This window comes from Apteryx mantelli, chromosome 1, assembly GCF_036417845.1.
Source record: "Apteryx mantelli isolate bAptMan1 chromosome 1, bAptMan1.hap1, whole genome shotgun sequence".
Classification (NCBI taxonomy): Eukaryota; Metazoa; Chordata; class Aves; order Apterygiformes; family Apterygidae; genus Apteryx; species Apteryx mantelli.
Window position 1 is genome coordinate 16,665,321 of NC_089978.1, and position 14,312 is coordinate 16,679,632.

General features: G+C 37.0%; 1 protein-coding gene across 8 annotated transcripts in view; it reads left to right on the plus strand.

Annotated features, from left to right (window-relative positions):
- Positions 1 to 14,312, plus strand: part of YAP1 (Yes1 associated transcriptional regulator) — a 99,442-nt gene that overhangs the window by 50,325 nt on the left and 34,805 nt on the right. For 4 of the 8 annotated variants that reach the window (XM_067289817.1, XM_067289827.1, XM_067289820.1 and 1 more), the window contains exons 3-4: positions 2,586 to 2,701; positions 11,313 to 11,426. In XM_067289817.1, coding sequence (XP_067145918.1) covers positions 2,586 to 2,701; positions 11,313 to 11,426 — 230 coding nt within the window. The remainder of the gene's footprint in view (positions 1 to 2,585; positions 2,702 to 11,312; positions 11,427 to 14,312) is intronic. The other 4 variants (XM_067289833.1, XM_067289837.1, XM_067289835.1 and 1 more) reach the window with 1 other exon arrangement.

Consider the following 14,312-nt stretch of genomic DNA (forward strand, 5'->3'; position numbering starts at 1 on the left):
AAAAGGGGGAAAAAAACATTTTACAGTATGAAGGTGTATGTATAATCCAGTGCGTAGAGGACTATAGGTCAGTCTTCATTATATCGTGCCCTGTTACATTAATAAATAGGCTAAAAAGGAAATAAAGAAGTCTTGCTGCACTTGATACATGCTTCTCAATGGAGCTGCATGTTGGAAAACATATACAATCAAAGATGCAAGTGTACTTAGTATTGCCTGTATTAAATGAGCTCTATCGTGGAAGCTAACGTGGCAGTGATACCGTTTTAATTGGTGCTGCAGTGATAAGGGGGTTTCTATGCACTGGGGAAAACTGCCAGTAGTTGCCACATGGAGGCAAAGTAGGGCTTTGTTGACTCTTATATTTTAATACAAATGACATTCTCACCTACTTTGTAAACCTTTTAGAGTATGTCTGTAACTTTTTGGCCTGAAATTGTTTGTATGTGTGTATAGAGAGGTTAAAATACATGGAGGGAGAAAGTTACATATGTTGAAATAAAACTTCATCTTTGAAGCCACTCATGATACTTTCCAGCTTATAACAGAAAGACCCTTTAATGATTTGAATGCAATAAATAATTCTACGTGAGCAGTTTGAGTAATGTCCCATTTTATGATCTTCTGAAATTGTGTTTGTTCATTTTCATGTCTTTGAAATAATGAACTATGTCCAGAAGTTCTTATTTTTGAAAAGTCAATTTTCTGAACATGAAGGAAGAAATTAGAAAGCACTTAGTAATGCAGTGGAGCATATTTTGATCAATCAGAGTCAAGGATTTCCTTAGTAAATTTCTAGGCATAGAGGCAGGGAGGAAACAATATTCTGGTTTGTTTGTCCGGTTCGACCTAGGATGAGGTCTTAATTTATGACCAGAGCTCCTGGGTGCAGTGGTCATGCATATACATAAACAAAGTCTGGGAATCATCTGTTCTAATGTCAGTGTATTTGACCTAGTTACCTTAGGTTCCCTTTAGAGTCAATGGAGAAAATAGGCACTCCTGGAGCCTGCTTCACCTCAGGCTTGAATACGTTCCTAAAACTGGCTGGATGAATTATGTCCTAGCAGTGCTTATTTAAGCTCTTTTCTAGTCAGTGGAGAGCAGGGTGACGAGGTCAGATGTTGATGTCCCCAGAGTATCTGTGCTGAATGTGACCAAATTTAAATTATCTACCCCTTTTGAATGTCTGAAGTAACATGTTTCAAAGGAACAGTTGCTGCACAATTATTGAATCCTAACACAAAGATGGAAAATTTACAGGCAGATTGCTATTTCAATATGAATTCACGTTGATCCACCAGGATACACACACAACAGAACATAAAACACAGGTAGAAGGCAGAGGTGTGAATTGGAGTACCTATTTTTGAACTCAGATCACCAGCATAATTTATATTCCAGCATTAAATACAAGTTTTGCTGAAAGAAATGGAAATGGGCATTCCATGTAATGCAGAAAAATGTAACTAAGAATGATTAGTATAAGGAAAGAATGGTACCAAGTTAATGTTGTGTTGTATTTTGAATAATAACAATTCTATTTGAATATCAGCTCTAATTTATACCAATTCTAATTGAATTGATAACAAGCCTTACTGTCAAAGCTTAGTGTGTATTAGTAGTTTTATTTTTGTCTATATGCGCTTTTCAGAACAATCTTGACTTATGGTATCAAGATATCATGATACTTGTTGAGGAATAACCTGCATTTGTTACTTGTTCGCAAAGCACGATAAGTACATACTCATAAAGCAAAGTAATCTTTCGTTACATTTTATTTTTTGGTTGACTTGAGTAATTTTGTGAATGACAATATTGAGTATATTTACCAGTTTCTCAAAGTAGATCAAATGTAAACTCCAAAAGTTTTGTCATTAGATTCTGCAGAGGGCTAGTTGAGATACTTAGCAATCCAACTGTCCTCATCTTTTCATGTTAAACTGAAAGGCATCTGAACATCACTTTTTTTTTGTTATTGCTCTAGTGTGGCTGGTGACTTAAATTACCACAGAAATGCTGCTCAGTTGTCAGTGGCGAGGGGAGTAGGCCCTCAAGTGATCCATCCCGAGAATGTGGTGTATGCGCAGAAAGTTGGGGAAGATTGCTGATTACTTGCTAATCAGCTCCTCACAGCTGCCGAGGTGCTGGTCATGAGCTCCTCGTGCCAAGTTACTTGACTCTGCTTGAGATTCCAGACATAACTGGCTTGGTCTGAAAGATTCGGAAGTCATGTTTAAAAATGACAAGTAACCAATCAAAGAGAAAAAGGAAGAGATTATCTACTTCATAGATATAAGTTATGGCACAAGGACCTAGATTCTGATATTCATGTCAACCCTTATCTCACCATTGCTCCAACTCTAATCAGTGCAGCTGTTTGTGGTGAAAGTGGTGGCAACTGGAGTAAGAGTTTGAGCATCTGACCTACAGTAATGCTTGGAAAAAATCCAGAAAGATCTTGCACTTGGATTTGAATGTGGCTGCTGTTTGCTGGCTTAACCTTTTGTTGTTAAACTTTCTGTGCTAGCAGGTTGCTGTTGTGAATACATGACTGTCCTAACTCTTGCTTTGTTTTGTCTTAGTCACATTGATCAGACAACAACATGGCAAGATCCTAGGAAGGCCATGCTTTCCCAGATGAATGTTACAGCTCCCACCAGTCCTCCAGTACAGCAGAACATCATGAACTCAGCATCAGGTAAGCAAAATCAATATTTATGAAAAAGATCATACAAATGAAATATCTCTGTAAATTCTGAAAGGGGGGCTGTCCGAATCTCATAATTGTCCTTCCAGTTATCCTGATTTTAAACTTTAAATTTGAAAAGCCTGTTGCAGCAAGCAAGAGGCTCATGCTTGAGGTATGAGAATCTGTATAGCAATTATAATCCTCTATCGCTTAATTCTGTGGGGTCTTTTCTGTTTTTTGTTGTTGTTGTTGTTTTTTTCTCCAAATGGATGATTCAAACATTTAAAGAAACTGAAGTTCTACCTTAATTTCTTCTGGCTTGAAAATGCTGTTAAATTTATTAAAAACAGGATTTATGTTAAATTATTGTTATTTCACATTAAAGCTATCATGCTTTTGCGATGTTCTTCTGCCTCCCCTTGCTTGCTTACCACATTTGGTGTTCTTGCATTCTTTTACATCTCCCACATTTGTTACAAACAACTCATTCTTCTGTCTTCCCTGAGTGAATGTAGCAAACACCCGGAAAAGTCTTGTTTAGCAGCAGAGATGTTTTGTCTTTCTCCTCTTCCTCTCCTGTCATTTCCAATATCCTGTATCATGGTAATTATTCCTCCAGCTGAGGAAGTCAGATGTCTTTTCCTGGAGTATAGAACTGTTTTTTCAGATAGTCTGTAGGGGCCATCACTAGACAGCAGTATAGTATGCTTGTTCTTACTACAAAAACTGCTATATATTTTCAGAGCTCCCTTGTCCTGATGGTGCAGAGAACAAGTAGATAAAGTTGGTCCTATGCTAGTTTGACTGCTGCACTCTTCCCTATGCATTGTTACCTTTTGTCTGCCACTGAAGTTCGTTTTTTATTTATTTTCTCACATTATTTTGTGCATGTCTGCTGTTCCTGTATTTTGCTAAGGTTATTCTCTTGTGCTGCTTTTTGTTGTGCATTTAGAAAGTTTTGTTTCGTGCTGCAGTTGACATGCCGCCAGGCAATGCCACAAGATCAGCAGGCGTGAGCAAACTGTGCTGTTCATGACTATTAGAGGGGAGACTGATCAAACTGTATCTCAACTTTTTGTTGGCTAGGCCAAGAGGCTGGATTATCCTGAAACAAATGAAGGAGTCCTGTTCAAGTTTAAGAAGTCGTGATTCAAAGCAATTAAGCTTTCACTATGTAATGTAAAAATGTAATTTTTTTTTTTCCTGTAAATATATCCTTGGAAACCTACAGCACTAGAGATGATACATTTTTGCAGGAACACTTCTGAAGAACAGGGAATGGGAGAAAGGGACAATGCCCTTGGTCTGCCTTGCCTTTGGTTTATCTCCATATTAAGATTAAAACTAGATGCTCATTGCTTGAATATCAACATAGGTTCTGTGTTTTAAGGTGGCTCCTCAAACTTTCCATTATACTAAGGATTAATAGGGAAAAAATGTTGATAGTGAAGTAAAATACACTGTGTGTACCTGGAAAAAAAAATCTATCATCACAAGTATTATCCCAAAGGAGAATCTTTAGCAAGAAAAAAATAAGTACACCAGTTTTAAGAGGCTAAAAAGCTGAAAAAAGAATCTAAGAATTACTGCTCAAGAATTTTTTTTTTAAATCAAGGGTTTAAATGAAGTTGACTGATGCAAGTGTGATCAAGTGCTCTTACACTGATCTTGCTGCTCATGCAATAGAGTTGAAATAGATCTATGTGGGTTGTCTTGTGACTGAGAACAGACTTATTTGGTTACAAGTTCATTGAGTGTTTATGTTTAATTGCACAAATAATTTTGTATTGAAGATGAATTGAAAGTCTTGTAAAGTTTTTTCCCAGTGCTTTGACTTTGATAAAGTGCATGAAGAAATCAAAACTTCTCTGTGCATTGATAGTTAAGTGTTTCTGTGACTTTTTTTTTTTTTTTTTTTTTTTTTTTTTAGCTTAAATCAGTTGAGGTAATATGGTTTAGAACTGGCTCTTTGGATGCACCTGCTATCTCTTAACTTACCTTTGTTTAACAAATGTCTGTTTTGAAGTAAATAATATTGAACCTGCTTTTATTATATATGATCTTATATGTATATGATTCTATTCCTGATATCTGTTTTGTACTAAATTCAAATTAGGACTGCGTATTTGTTTTTAGTAAAGCTTCTTATGTCTGATTCTGTTACTTTTTACTGCTGAGTTTACAGTAACTTTTGCTTCCTTGGTGGCTTTCCTAAACAGTGAGAGAAATGGAAAAATCAAATAAATAATTATCCTCTGGGCACAGTGGAATTCAAATCTGAGTGCTAGCATCGTATAAAACTATTCTAGTAGTTCTAATTTGGATAGTTGTCCCCAAGAACTGAGAAATAAAGTTGAAAATTTTAAGTCACAAGTTTCCTGGTGTCAGCAACGAAACATGCCCTAATGCTTGGAGAGCCTTTCGTGAAAGATATTGGAAAAAAACAAAAAGTATTGTGACAGCTGGAGGTCACTGACTTGCAAAGAAGCATCCAAAATACCACAAGAGAGAGAATGTATTTCTTTCTGCACAGTTCATTCTTATACAGTGCTCATTAATTGTAGCTCTTAATCAGGAATTACTATCCAAATTTTAGTACAAGTCAAGTGTATATAATTACAGACTGCCTTTAGGGGCTTTTGAGTAAAGTTGCACTGTGATAAAATAAACAAAGAACAGATTTTTAGGAGCAGTCTTAAAAGCCGTAGGAGGTTTCCATTAGCTAGAACTAAGAATGGGAAAACAAACTGAAGAAGGAGGCATAGAACAGATCTGGGAAAGTTGCTATCTGCATATGGAAGGCAATATCCCCTTCTGGATAAACATGACAAATGGAGTTCAGGGGAAGCAGGAAGAGAGCAAAAGCAAAATATGTGGTAAGGGTGATGGCAAGTCAAAAGAAAGGGTTTAAAACTAAGTTCAAAACTGGCATGGGGGAATATTGTTTAGGCTGATGTTGAGATTTTTAGGTTGCTTTTCTTAAGAAATCCCACCCCTTGAAGCAACTAAAACTAGATAGAAACACTGAACATCTTTTTGCAAGTTGCATTTCTTTAAGGAAATTAATAGGTGTCCAAACAGCTTCATCTTTTTCCAGCATGATTTTGTGAGTGAGCGATTTAGCATACATCCTTGATAGGATTGCATTGGTGTGTGGAAAGTGACTTTTTTGTTTTATTTTTGGGGTATATTTTTGTTTCAGTCTTGCTGAACTTGCTCCATGTAATCAACTGAAATGTTTTGGGCCATATGTATGAGGAGAAACACAACACTCTTTTGGATAACATTTGCTGTTTAATCATCTTCTGTGAAATAGGATCAAATGAAATCATTGGAAATATGCGTATCTTACTGTCAATAATGGAAAGAAAGCAAGCTTGTTATTGCTAAGTATGCAACAAGTACATATAGTTTAATTTCAGCTGCTCTGATTATTTTTAATGTGTTTTGTATCATTTTTCCCTAATGGCGTTACAGGAAAAAAAAGTTGTTCTGTCTTCTTTTTAAGAAAGTATGTAGTAATAAGAAAATATGTAGTAATAAAGTTGGTCATTATACTGAGGAACCTGTCCCATGCAATTCCTACTGAGGTGAAGTTATCAATTTGAAAATAAACAATATCTGTTTCTTATATAATTAGAGTGATAATAAAAGTGTGTTAATACGCTGCCCATCTCCAGATAGTTTTAACTTCTGAGTCATGCTTGACTGCACTGCTCCTTTTAGCCTCTTCTGCTTGCACATAGACATGAGCTGATGAGCTTAGGTGCAGATTCCCCATCTTTGTGCACTTTCCTCTTGCCTTAGATTGCAATTTTGAATTGGGCTTCTTGGTGAAAATTCATAGCTTTTGTGTCATTTTGGGCACCTCTTAAGGTAGGTTATAGTGTCACGTTAAAGGTAGGTAGGAAAATGAACACTCTGTAGTTCATAACTCTAAAGTTTTTTTTTCCTCGGGGGGAGGGAGGAATATGCCAAGAGCTAAAATGTGTTCTAGCTCTTCACTTTAGATTCTTGCTTACTTCAGATGCAGCTTTCTCTCCTCTGTGTAACCTGTCATACTGCAAATTCTGTCTTGGGTGCAGTCAACACCACATATGCTCTGTTGTGAAACTCAAGTTTCTAAGTATCTCCGTGGCAGTAATGTTCATTTCTTACTACAAAAGCAAATATTCCCCACTCCCCTGCCTTGTGTGTGTGTGTGTGTGTGTGTGTGTGTGTCTTGTTGTAAGGTTTACCAATTCACCACCATTTGATTTTTTCCTAGGTTGTTCATACGTGTTCTCTTACTAGCTAAATACAATAGCTAAATACAATATCCTCTAATATGCATTAACCTAGCGATAAAGTAAGTTTTGTTCATCTTCTGTATGGCAAACTTCTGCTTTTTCTCAGCTTTATTTACATTTATTTTACATTTATGTATCAGAAATTACAAGGATTTCTAAGATTTACCTTGTTATCCCAGCATAGCTTGAATTTGTTACATTTTTGCTTTAATGTTACTCTTTCTGTTGCTTTCTACCTGCCAGCAATGAGCTCTGCTTTGCATTCAAGATTGTGCATTTCATGGCAAAAATGGTATCTTTGAAAGGTGAAAAAATGCCAAAAGGGGAGACACCTGCCAAATGGAGACACGTGTGCACACCTTTAAAATTACATGTATTTATGTTGGGTTACAGCATTATATAAATGTTTAGTTACAAAGATATGTCTTATCAGTACTTCTCTAAAGATAGCTTACATTTGGAAATTGGAATCTAATTTTTGGATAACCATGTCTTAAAAAATACCATAGTAAATGACAAGGTGAACTGGAAGACTCTTCTCTCCCTGTACAAGTAGCTTCACAGAATTGCAAGTTTATAGCTGTGATTGTATCTGGTTGAACTAGGAGACATCCAACAGAGCTAGTAGGAGACCTTGTCACAAGGATATTGTGGATGCTACATGTTTACAAATGTTCAAGGGGAGACTGGAGGAGTGCTTGAAAGAGAGATCCTTTGTGGCTTGCTAAATGGACAGAATCTGGCTCAGGAAATCACCTGAGGTATCTGGAGGCTAGGAGAGTACTTAGAGCCACGTTGTGTGTTTTGGGGGTTTTTTTGTTTGTTTTTTAAATCTGTTTGGGCATTCAGTGCTTTATCTAAAAGTTTATACAGTCTGACAGTTACTAAATAGGCTGCTTTCAATCAACTCTCAGCAATAAATCTGTGCATCCAAAACAAATAAGTCTCCCTGTCTGTTTCAGTTGTTAAAAGACTTCACTCAAGTCCATCACAGTTCTCTGCTCCTGATGCTGTTGCTCGTGCTGGGCAGTAGGTGCTTGGGAAACCAGTGTGTATTCAGCAGCAGTCCTTGCAGCTTCTTGTTCTTAGGTATCATTTTTGACCTTTTGTAGCTGCTGGCTTAAGAACCCCTAGTGCAGAATGTGGTTAACACTTAGCAACTGTAGCCTCCTTGCGATAAGTCTAATCAGCAGCTCAGGGTTTCTCTGGTAGTGAGGTCAACTTGGCTCAAAGTGCATTATTGCATGTTTTGTTGGCATTGGACATATTTCTCTGAGAGGCACTCTTTCTGCAAATGCTATCCAGTCCTCATCTGCCATTTTTATGATACTCAGTGATCATTGTGACCTTGATGCCTGGGCTAGATGGACTCTTGGTTGGACCCAGCATGGTTGTTCTTATATAACATGGGTTAAAGTAATTATAGACATTTTTAGTGTGCAGATCTGAAAAGAAACAATACAGAGCTTATATAACTTAAGCTACTTAGGAACAGCATTAGCTTAAGTTTTTACTGAGCCCTTTTGGGGAAAGAGGACATACAATTGCACAGAAATTTTCCTGGATGCTCTTGAGTGAATGTTTCTGCTACCCTTCACTGTGGTCTTTTATGATTCCTCTGTTACTTGCTTCTAACACAGAGTTTGTCAGAGAACCAGTTACAAAATCAGACTGGTAGTCATTGGTTTCACCACCTCTCAGAAAACTAATACTAATCAATTTTGGAACTACCATTTCAAAGTGTAGGGACAACAGCAGAAACATGAGAATGGTTTAGTGGCTAGGGAAGAAAGCAACATAGTGTTTAATGCTAAAAATTTTTAAAGATGAAAGTCTGTTTCTGCAGCTGTTGATGGCACTTAGCGAGAAAGACTCGTTACTGTGGCAGCCAGGTGAGCAGAGACACCTTTACTGTCCTGTCCACAGCTGTTGTATTTTATTTAGAAATGGAACCCTGCCCAGGTTTGGATCTAGTAAGCTAATACTCTTTAGATCATTGAATCTAATAAGCAGTATTCTTCTGAAAGGTAGGTGGACTGAACAACTCCTGGCATTCTGCTTCAAAGGCATTTTGTTCTTATTTACTACAAAGGAACATGCTAGACCAGTATACACTTCACTCGATGTTCAGCAGGACTGGCACCCCAAGGCTAGTTTTGTTTTTCCTAGAGCCAGCTGTTCTTTCAGCTTTGGAGTTCAGAAGAGATTTTTCTCACTGAGCTTCATTTCCTAGGGATATGCGGATTTGAAGGACTCTGGGGGGGATGGTAGTGAGAAGGTCTGTCTATGTGGCAAGGATTTTGGCTTAACACCTGAAGGACCTGTTTGGTTCTTTGTTGGGTTCTACACTGGGATGATTTGGGGGAAGTGCCTCAGTTTTATAAAATAGCATCTGGATGATTAGCTGGCTGGTCTTTTGGGTATGACCACAACATACAAGGTTCTTTGAACTTGAACTTTAAATTCTGCGTAGGTGTCCTATTATGCTATGGATATTTTAAGATTTATGGATGTTTTCCAGTGTTTTCATCCTTTCTTGCCCATCCTGTTTACTAGCCCCTGATAAAAGCCAAGGTACTTTTGTTAGTTGTATGCAAAAGCTTGTGAGTACTGAGTGTAGGAAGGAGGTGTCCAGTTGTTAGATCACTGTTTGTCCTCGCTTGAAAACTTGTATCAACTTGTACGATGGAATGGTGACTTTGATTGAGAAAGGCATAGCTTTCTGGGCCAGAATGAAAAAGTATAGGTTAGAAATACAGTTTGCAGAGCATCTTCTTGGGCCAAATACTAGAGTAAGAAATTCAGATTGTGCTTTAGGATATTACTGGAATGCAATCTAATGGTTATTTTACTCTTTTTGACATTCCCCTGAGAACATAGTTTGAGATTAAGCAAACAAATCTATTTTTTCCCCCTAATGGCTTTTAAACAATGGAGATCTTCAACAGTAGCATGACTTCAGAACAAACTGAGAGGGAAAGAATTAGTGTGCTTTAACACTGATATAGTAGATACTTCAGGCATTTATTTGAATTTTTGTGTGTATATCTGAATCTCAGGTGTGAAATTTTAATGACTGTGCATACTTAACATAATGCACCTTGCATTATACAGAATGGTCTGTTAGTCAAAGTCTGATAGCCAGATGGCTGTTACTAGTGTTTTATTGTATTACACCAAGGAAGAACAGTAAGAAAGGTTAACCTGCTTTCTGGAGCAGATCCTGTTCTAATTTCTTTTACATTCTTAACATTTGTAGTGGATCTTTTGATATATCATCTTAAGATTGTATTTAAGTCTAAAGAAATAAGGATAAGATTTTCCTGTATCCAATTTAGATAATTTTTTAAGTCCTTATCTACATGATAGATCTAAGAATCTAAAACATACATTTATAAAGCACCTGCCAGATAAAAGGAAATGAACCCAACTTGGAGAATAGCTTTCAGACTAAGCAAAATACAGGTGAATGTACATGATCTTAAATACATGAGAATGAGTGGTTCGCAGACTGTATCAAAGTGAAGGCTGTTTTCTCGGAAGCTGCAGTTTGGAACATAAGAGAAACCCCTCAATACTCTGTATTCAGGTGTTAACTGGACTGCAAAACACCAGCACCTGTCTCCCTTTACCATTTCCTAAATGTAGGTTTCCATGAATGTGCCTTCCTGCTCATAGAGGTGTAGCACTGCTGTTCCTCGTGCTTTGTCTTTCTGTCTATTCCTGCTGTTTTTTGACCTTTTCTTTTCCATTTGCTTTTTTGTCTCCAGCTCTTCAGGTTTGTGTTTTTGTGTTTGCTGCAGCCTTTAATGCTTTCACAACAAGTTACAGTATGAGGAAAGGGGAAAATAAGTTATGACTTTTTTTAATTGCTTATGGAAGAGCAAAGTATAATTTTAGAATCTTGTCATGTTATCTTGCTGCTGCTGCTGTTGGCCTTTACTCACTAGATGAACTTTTCCATGAAAGGTAGACTATTCTTATTCTTTTTTCTGGTGCTCATGCTGGCTTCATTCTGGCAGGCTTGATTTATTGCTGGTTTTGTACTATACGGCTATAGCAAAAGGAAGTGTCAGAAGTATATAAAAGGATGCGAACAGCTTCTTCAAAATTGAACTCCAAATCCTAAATAAAAATGATAGAAGTGCTTTCTATTCTTTGATTTCCCACCTGCCACTTCTTTGCCCTTATCCCAGAAATGTTAGACATGAGCTTGAAACTCTCTTGTTTCATGTACTGTTATATATGTAAAATGTTGGAATTTTTTTTAGATCAATTTTCAGCTGGAGCAAACAAGAGCGCGCCATGAATTCCTTCCTTCTATATTGCAGGCCCACTCCCCGATGGATGGGAACAAGCTATGACCCAGGATGGAGAAATTTACTACATAAACCATAAGAACAAGACCACATCTTGGCTAGACCCAAGGCTTGACCCACGCTTTGGTAAAAGTTCATCTCGCTTCAGAATTTTTGATCCGCTTCAGTTCACTTAGCAGCTTTCATTTTGCAGACATATTTTGGAAACTTTTTGTAATAAGATTAAATAAGATTAAAATATATTTTAGTTTGAATCATAGCAATCTTATTTAAATCTTCTTTTTCTTTTTTTTTCCTGAAGGATTAGCATATATCCTGTAGGAATATATGTCGCCAAAGGTTCTAATGCTAGGGGTTGGGATTTTGCCATATGATCCATACGGTTCCCAAACTTGGTGTAATTCAGGAACAACTTGTCTGAGACAATTTTGTCCAAGCTCCCTTAAACTTGCAAAATTTTACGCCAGAAAAGCCTTTTAATTCCCAAATAAATAATTACTTTCCTTTGTGCTATTCTAAAGAGGTCATTGTCCAATAACAATTTATGTTTTTTATGCTTTTTAAATACACTTAAAACATATACCAGCTTATAATTCCAGCTTGTCACAGTGATGATCATGAAAAAAATTTCCGTTTTAAACAATATGGAGAGAAACATTTAGTTCTGTTGTTTCTACCTTAATCTTCTCTTGAGGGGTAAAGATTATTAATTAGACTATGTAACATTAAAAATAGAAATAGTCACTTAAATTAGGGATCATAAGATCTAGATATAAATATTTAATGCAATAGAACTGATACTTCAGGTTTCTGGCAATGTTTTTCTACACTAATGTTCTGGCAATGTTTCTCTACGCTAAAAGCAGAGTTGCAAACTTTGCAATAAAATACTGCCACTATTGATACAAATAGCAATAGAATATAATATTGTTAAGAGACATTTAAATGAGCTCCTTAGATCGTCCAAGTGATTGTTCTTATGTATTTAAGGTGGAATTGCTACTCTATTTTTGTAAGAAGTCATGAGCTGTGTGTGTAAACTTTATTAGATGTATTAATTTGTTCTTGATCTGTTTTCCCAATAACTTACTATTTTCAACTCGTTTGGATTTTAGTTATTTTTCCATAGTTATGGAAAAAACAGGGGTAAAAAAAAATCATTGTGGTTTTCAAGCTTTAGTTTTGGACTTGGTGCAACTAAATGAAAACAGTGTGCAGATCACTGAGTAGGTCAGGCTGAGGGGATACAAAGCCTTTGAAGCTTTACAGGGGTTGACCTAACAACAACTGTGGGCCCCTTTTGGGAGAGGCATTAACTCCAAGAATGCCATATAAACACAGAGCTGCAGAACTCAACAGTCACTGTTCTGGTTTGTTTTTCTGAAATGGCTGTTAGAATTTTCAGTGTTTTTGTTTTGTAGGCTTAAGTGCTTACATTAAACATCCGTTTGCTCTTATGGAAAACACTAGATTGTCACGCTGTTTATAAACTGCTCACTAGTTTGTAGACAGGTTGAACCACTGTGCAACTTGAGCCCAAAGGTGGGGCATATATATGTATTGATGATTGTCAGCTTTGGCAGATGTCCATGTTGGCTTTGACACCCACCTGCAGGTTGCAGACCTGTTTGTGTATTGCGGGAGGAGTGTGGGGGTAATTTGCAGCTTCACAATTGCTGAATATGTGAATAAGGCTTAAAAGGAAGCAGTCATTTTGAAAATCAGTGTTGCCTTTTGCAGTGAAAAGAGGCAGGCCAATTATATTTGCTTAAGTAATCTTGCAGTAAATGTATATTGCTTTTCTTTGTATTACTTTAGAGTTTAGAATGACAAGAGCTGGATAGGCCAGCTGCAACTAAAAAGGAGTGTGGAAAAGGCTTTAATTGACAAAGGTCATGAGTGAGATGAATCTTATTTCTTAGAGCTGTTTTGTACTCCTGTAAATAGTACGTCTAACTATAAGAGTAAAAGCTACTTGTCTTGTGTATACTGAAGGTCCATGAAATGTTAAGGCTGTGCAGTTAAACTGAAAGAAGTTAGAAATGTCCAAAAGACTGCATAAGGGTTTCTTGCTGCATAGCTTCCCTTTTTGGGCCCACTGTGTATGTGTATCCCAGACAGGCTTGAGTACATGCCAAGGCTCTTTATTTTGTGGTCGGACTTTTAATCTGTTCCAGACCTTTTCAGTCAAAGAGCTCAAGTGTAACTGAAAGGGGCAGGAAAGAAAAAAAAAGCATGTGGGCTCTTCTGATCTAGAGTGACGGCAAATAGAGACAAGCTGCTAGCTGCTGTTGAGCTTGAAGGAGTTTTCCTTGAAATCTGAAGTTGTATGCGTTGTACTGTGGTTTATGTTTTTATCATTTGAGCCAAGAAAATACAAAATCTTATTTCTGTTGCTTTCTCACTTGTGACCCTCTTAAGCCACTCCAGTAAAGAAGAAAAAAATCTTTTTGACAGAGCTAACTTACTGTGCCTGACATTTATTTATCATGTACAGATCCTCAAGAAACATGTGCTGTGACCCTAAATAAAATGTGAATGACTCAGAAGTTTACCTTTCAGTGCTTAGTATGGGTTGAAAACCCTGTTTATTTCTGAGGATTGCCATACCCTTTTGTGTCCTGGTGCTTTAATATAAGGGCTTGGTTTTCATTATATTTTGACTATTAAAACTTTCAAAAGCAATAGGTGAATGCATCTTTGTAATGCTAAGTTCCTGATCAATACAATGGTATTAATGTTAATTGAAAATGAAGGAGAAATTCACTTCCTTGATGCTGCCTCTTTCACCAATCCGAAGAACCACTGCAAACAGTAAAGCTGTTGAATAGTATGTGCAAACATACTCTTCTGTTGCAGTATTCGGAAACAGAAGGTATGAAGAGTGTTTCCCCTTACTGTTTCTGAATTCTCCACTTCCAGGGAGTCAGCCCTTATTTCTCTGAATGTTTCTCATCAGATGGAAGCTTCATGTTCATCTTTATTTTCTCTGGTAGATGTGCATAGAAGTTT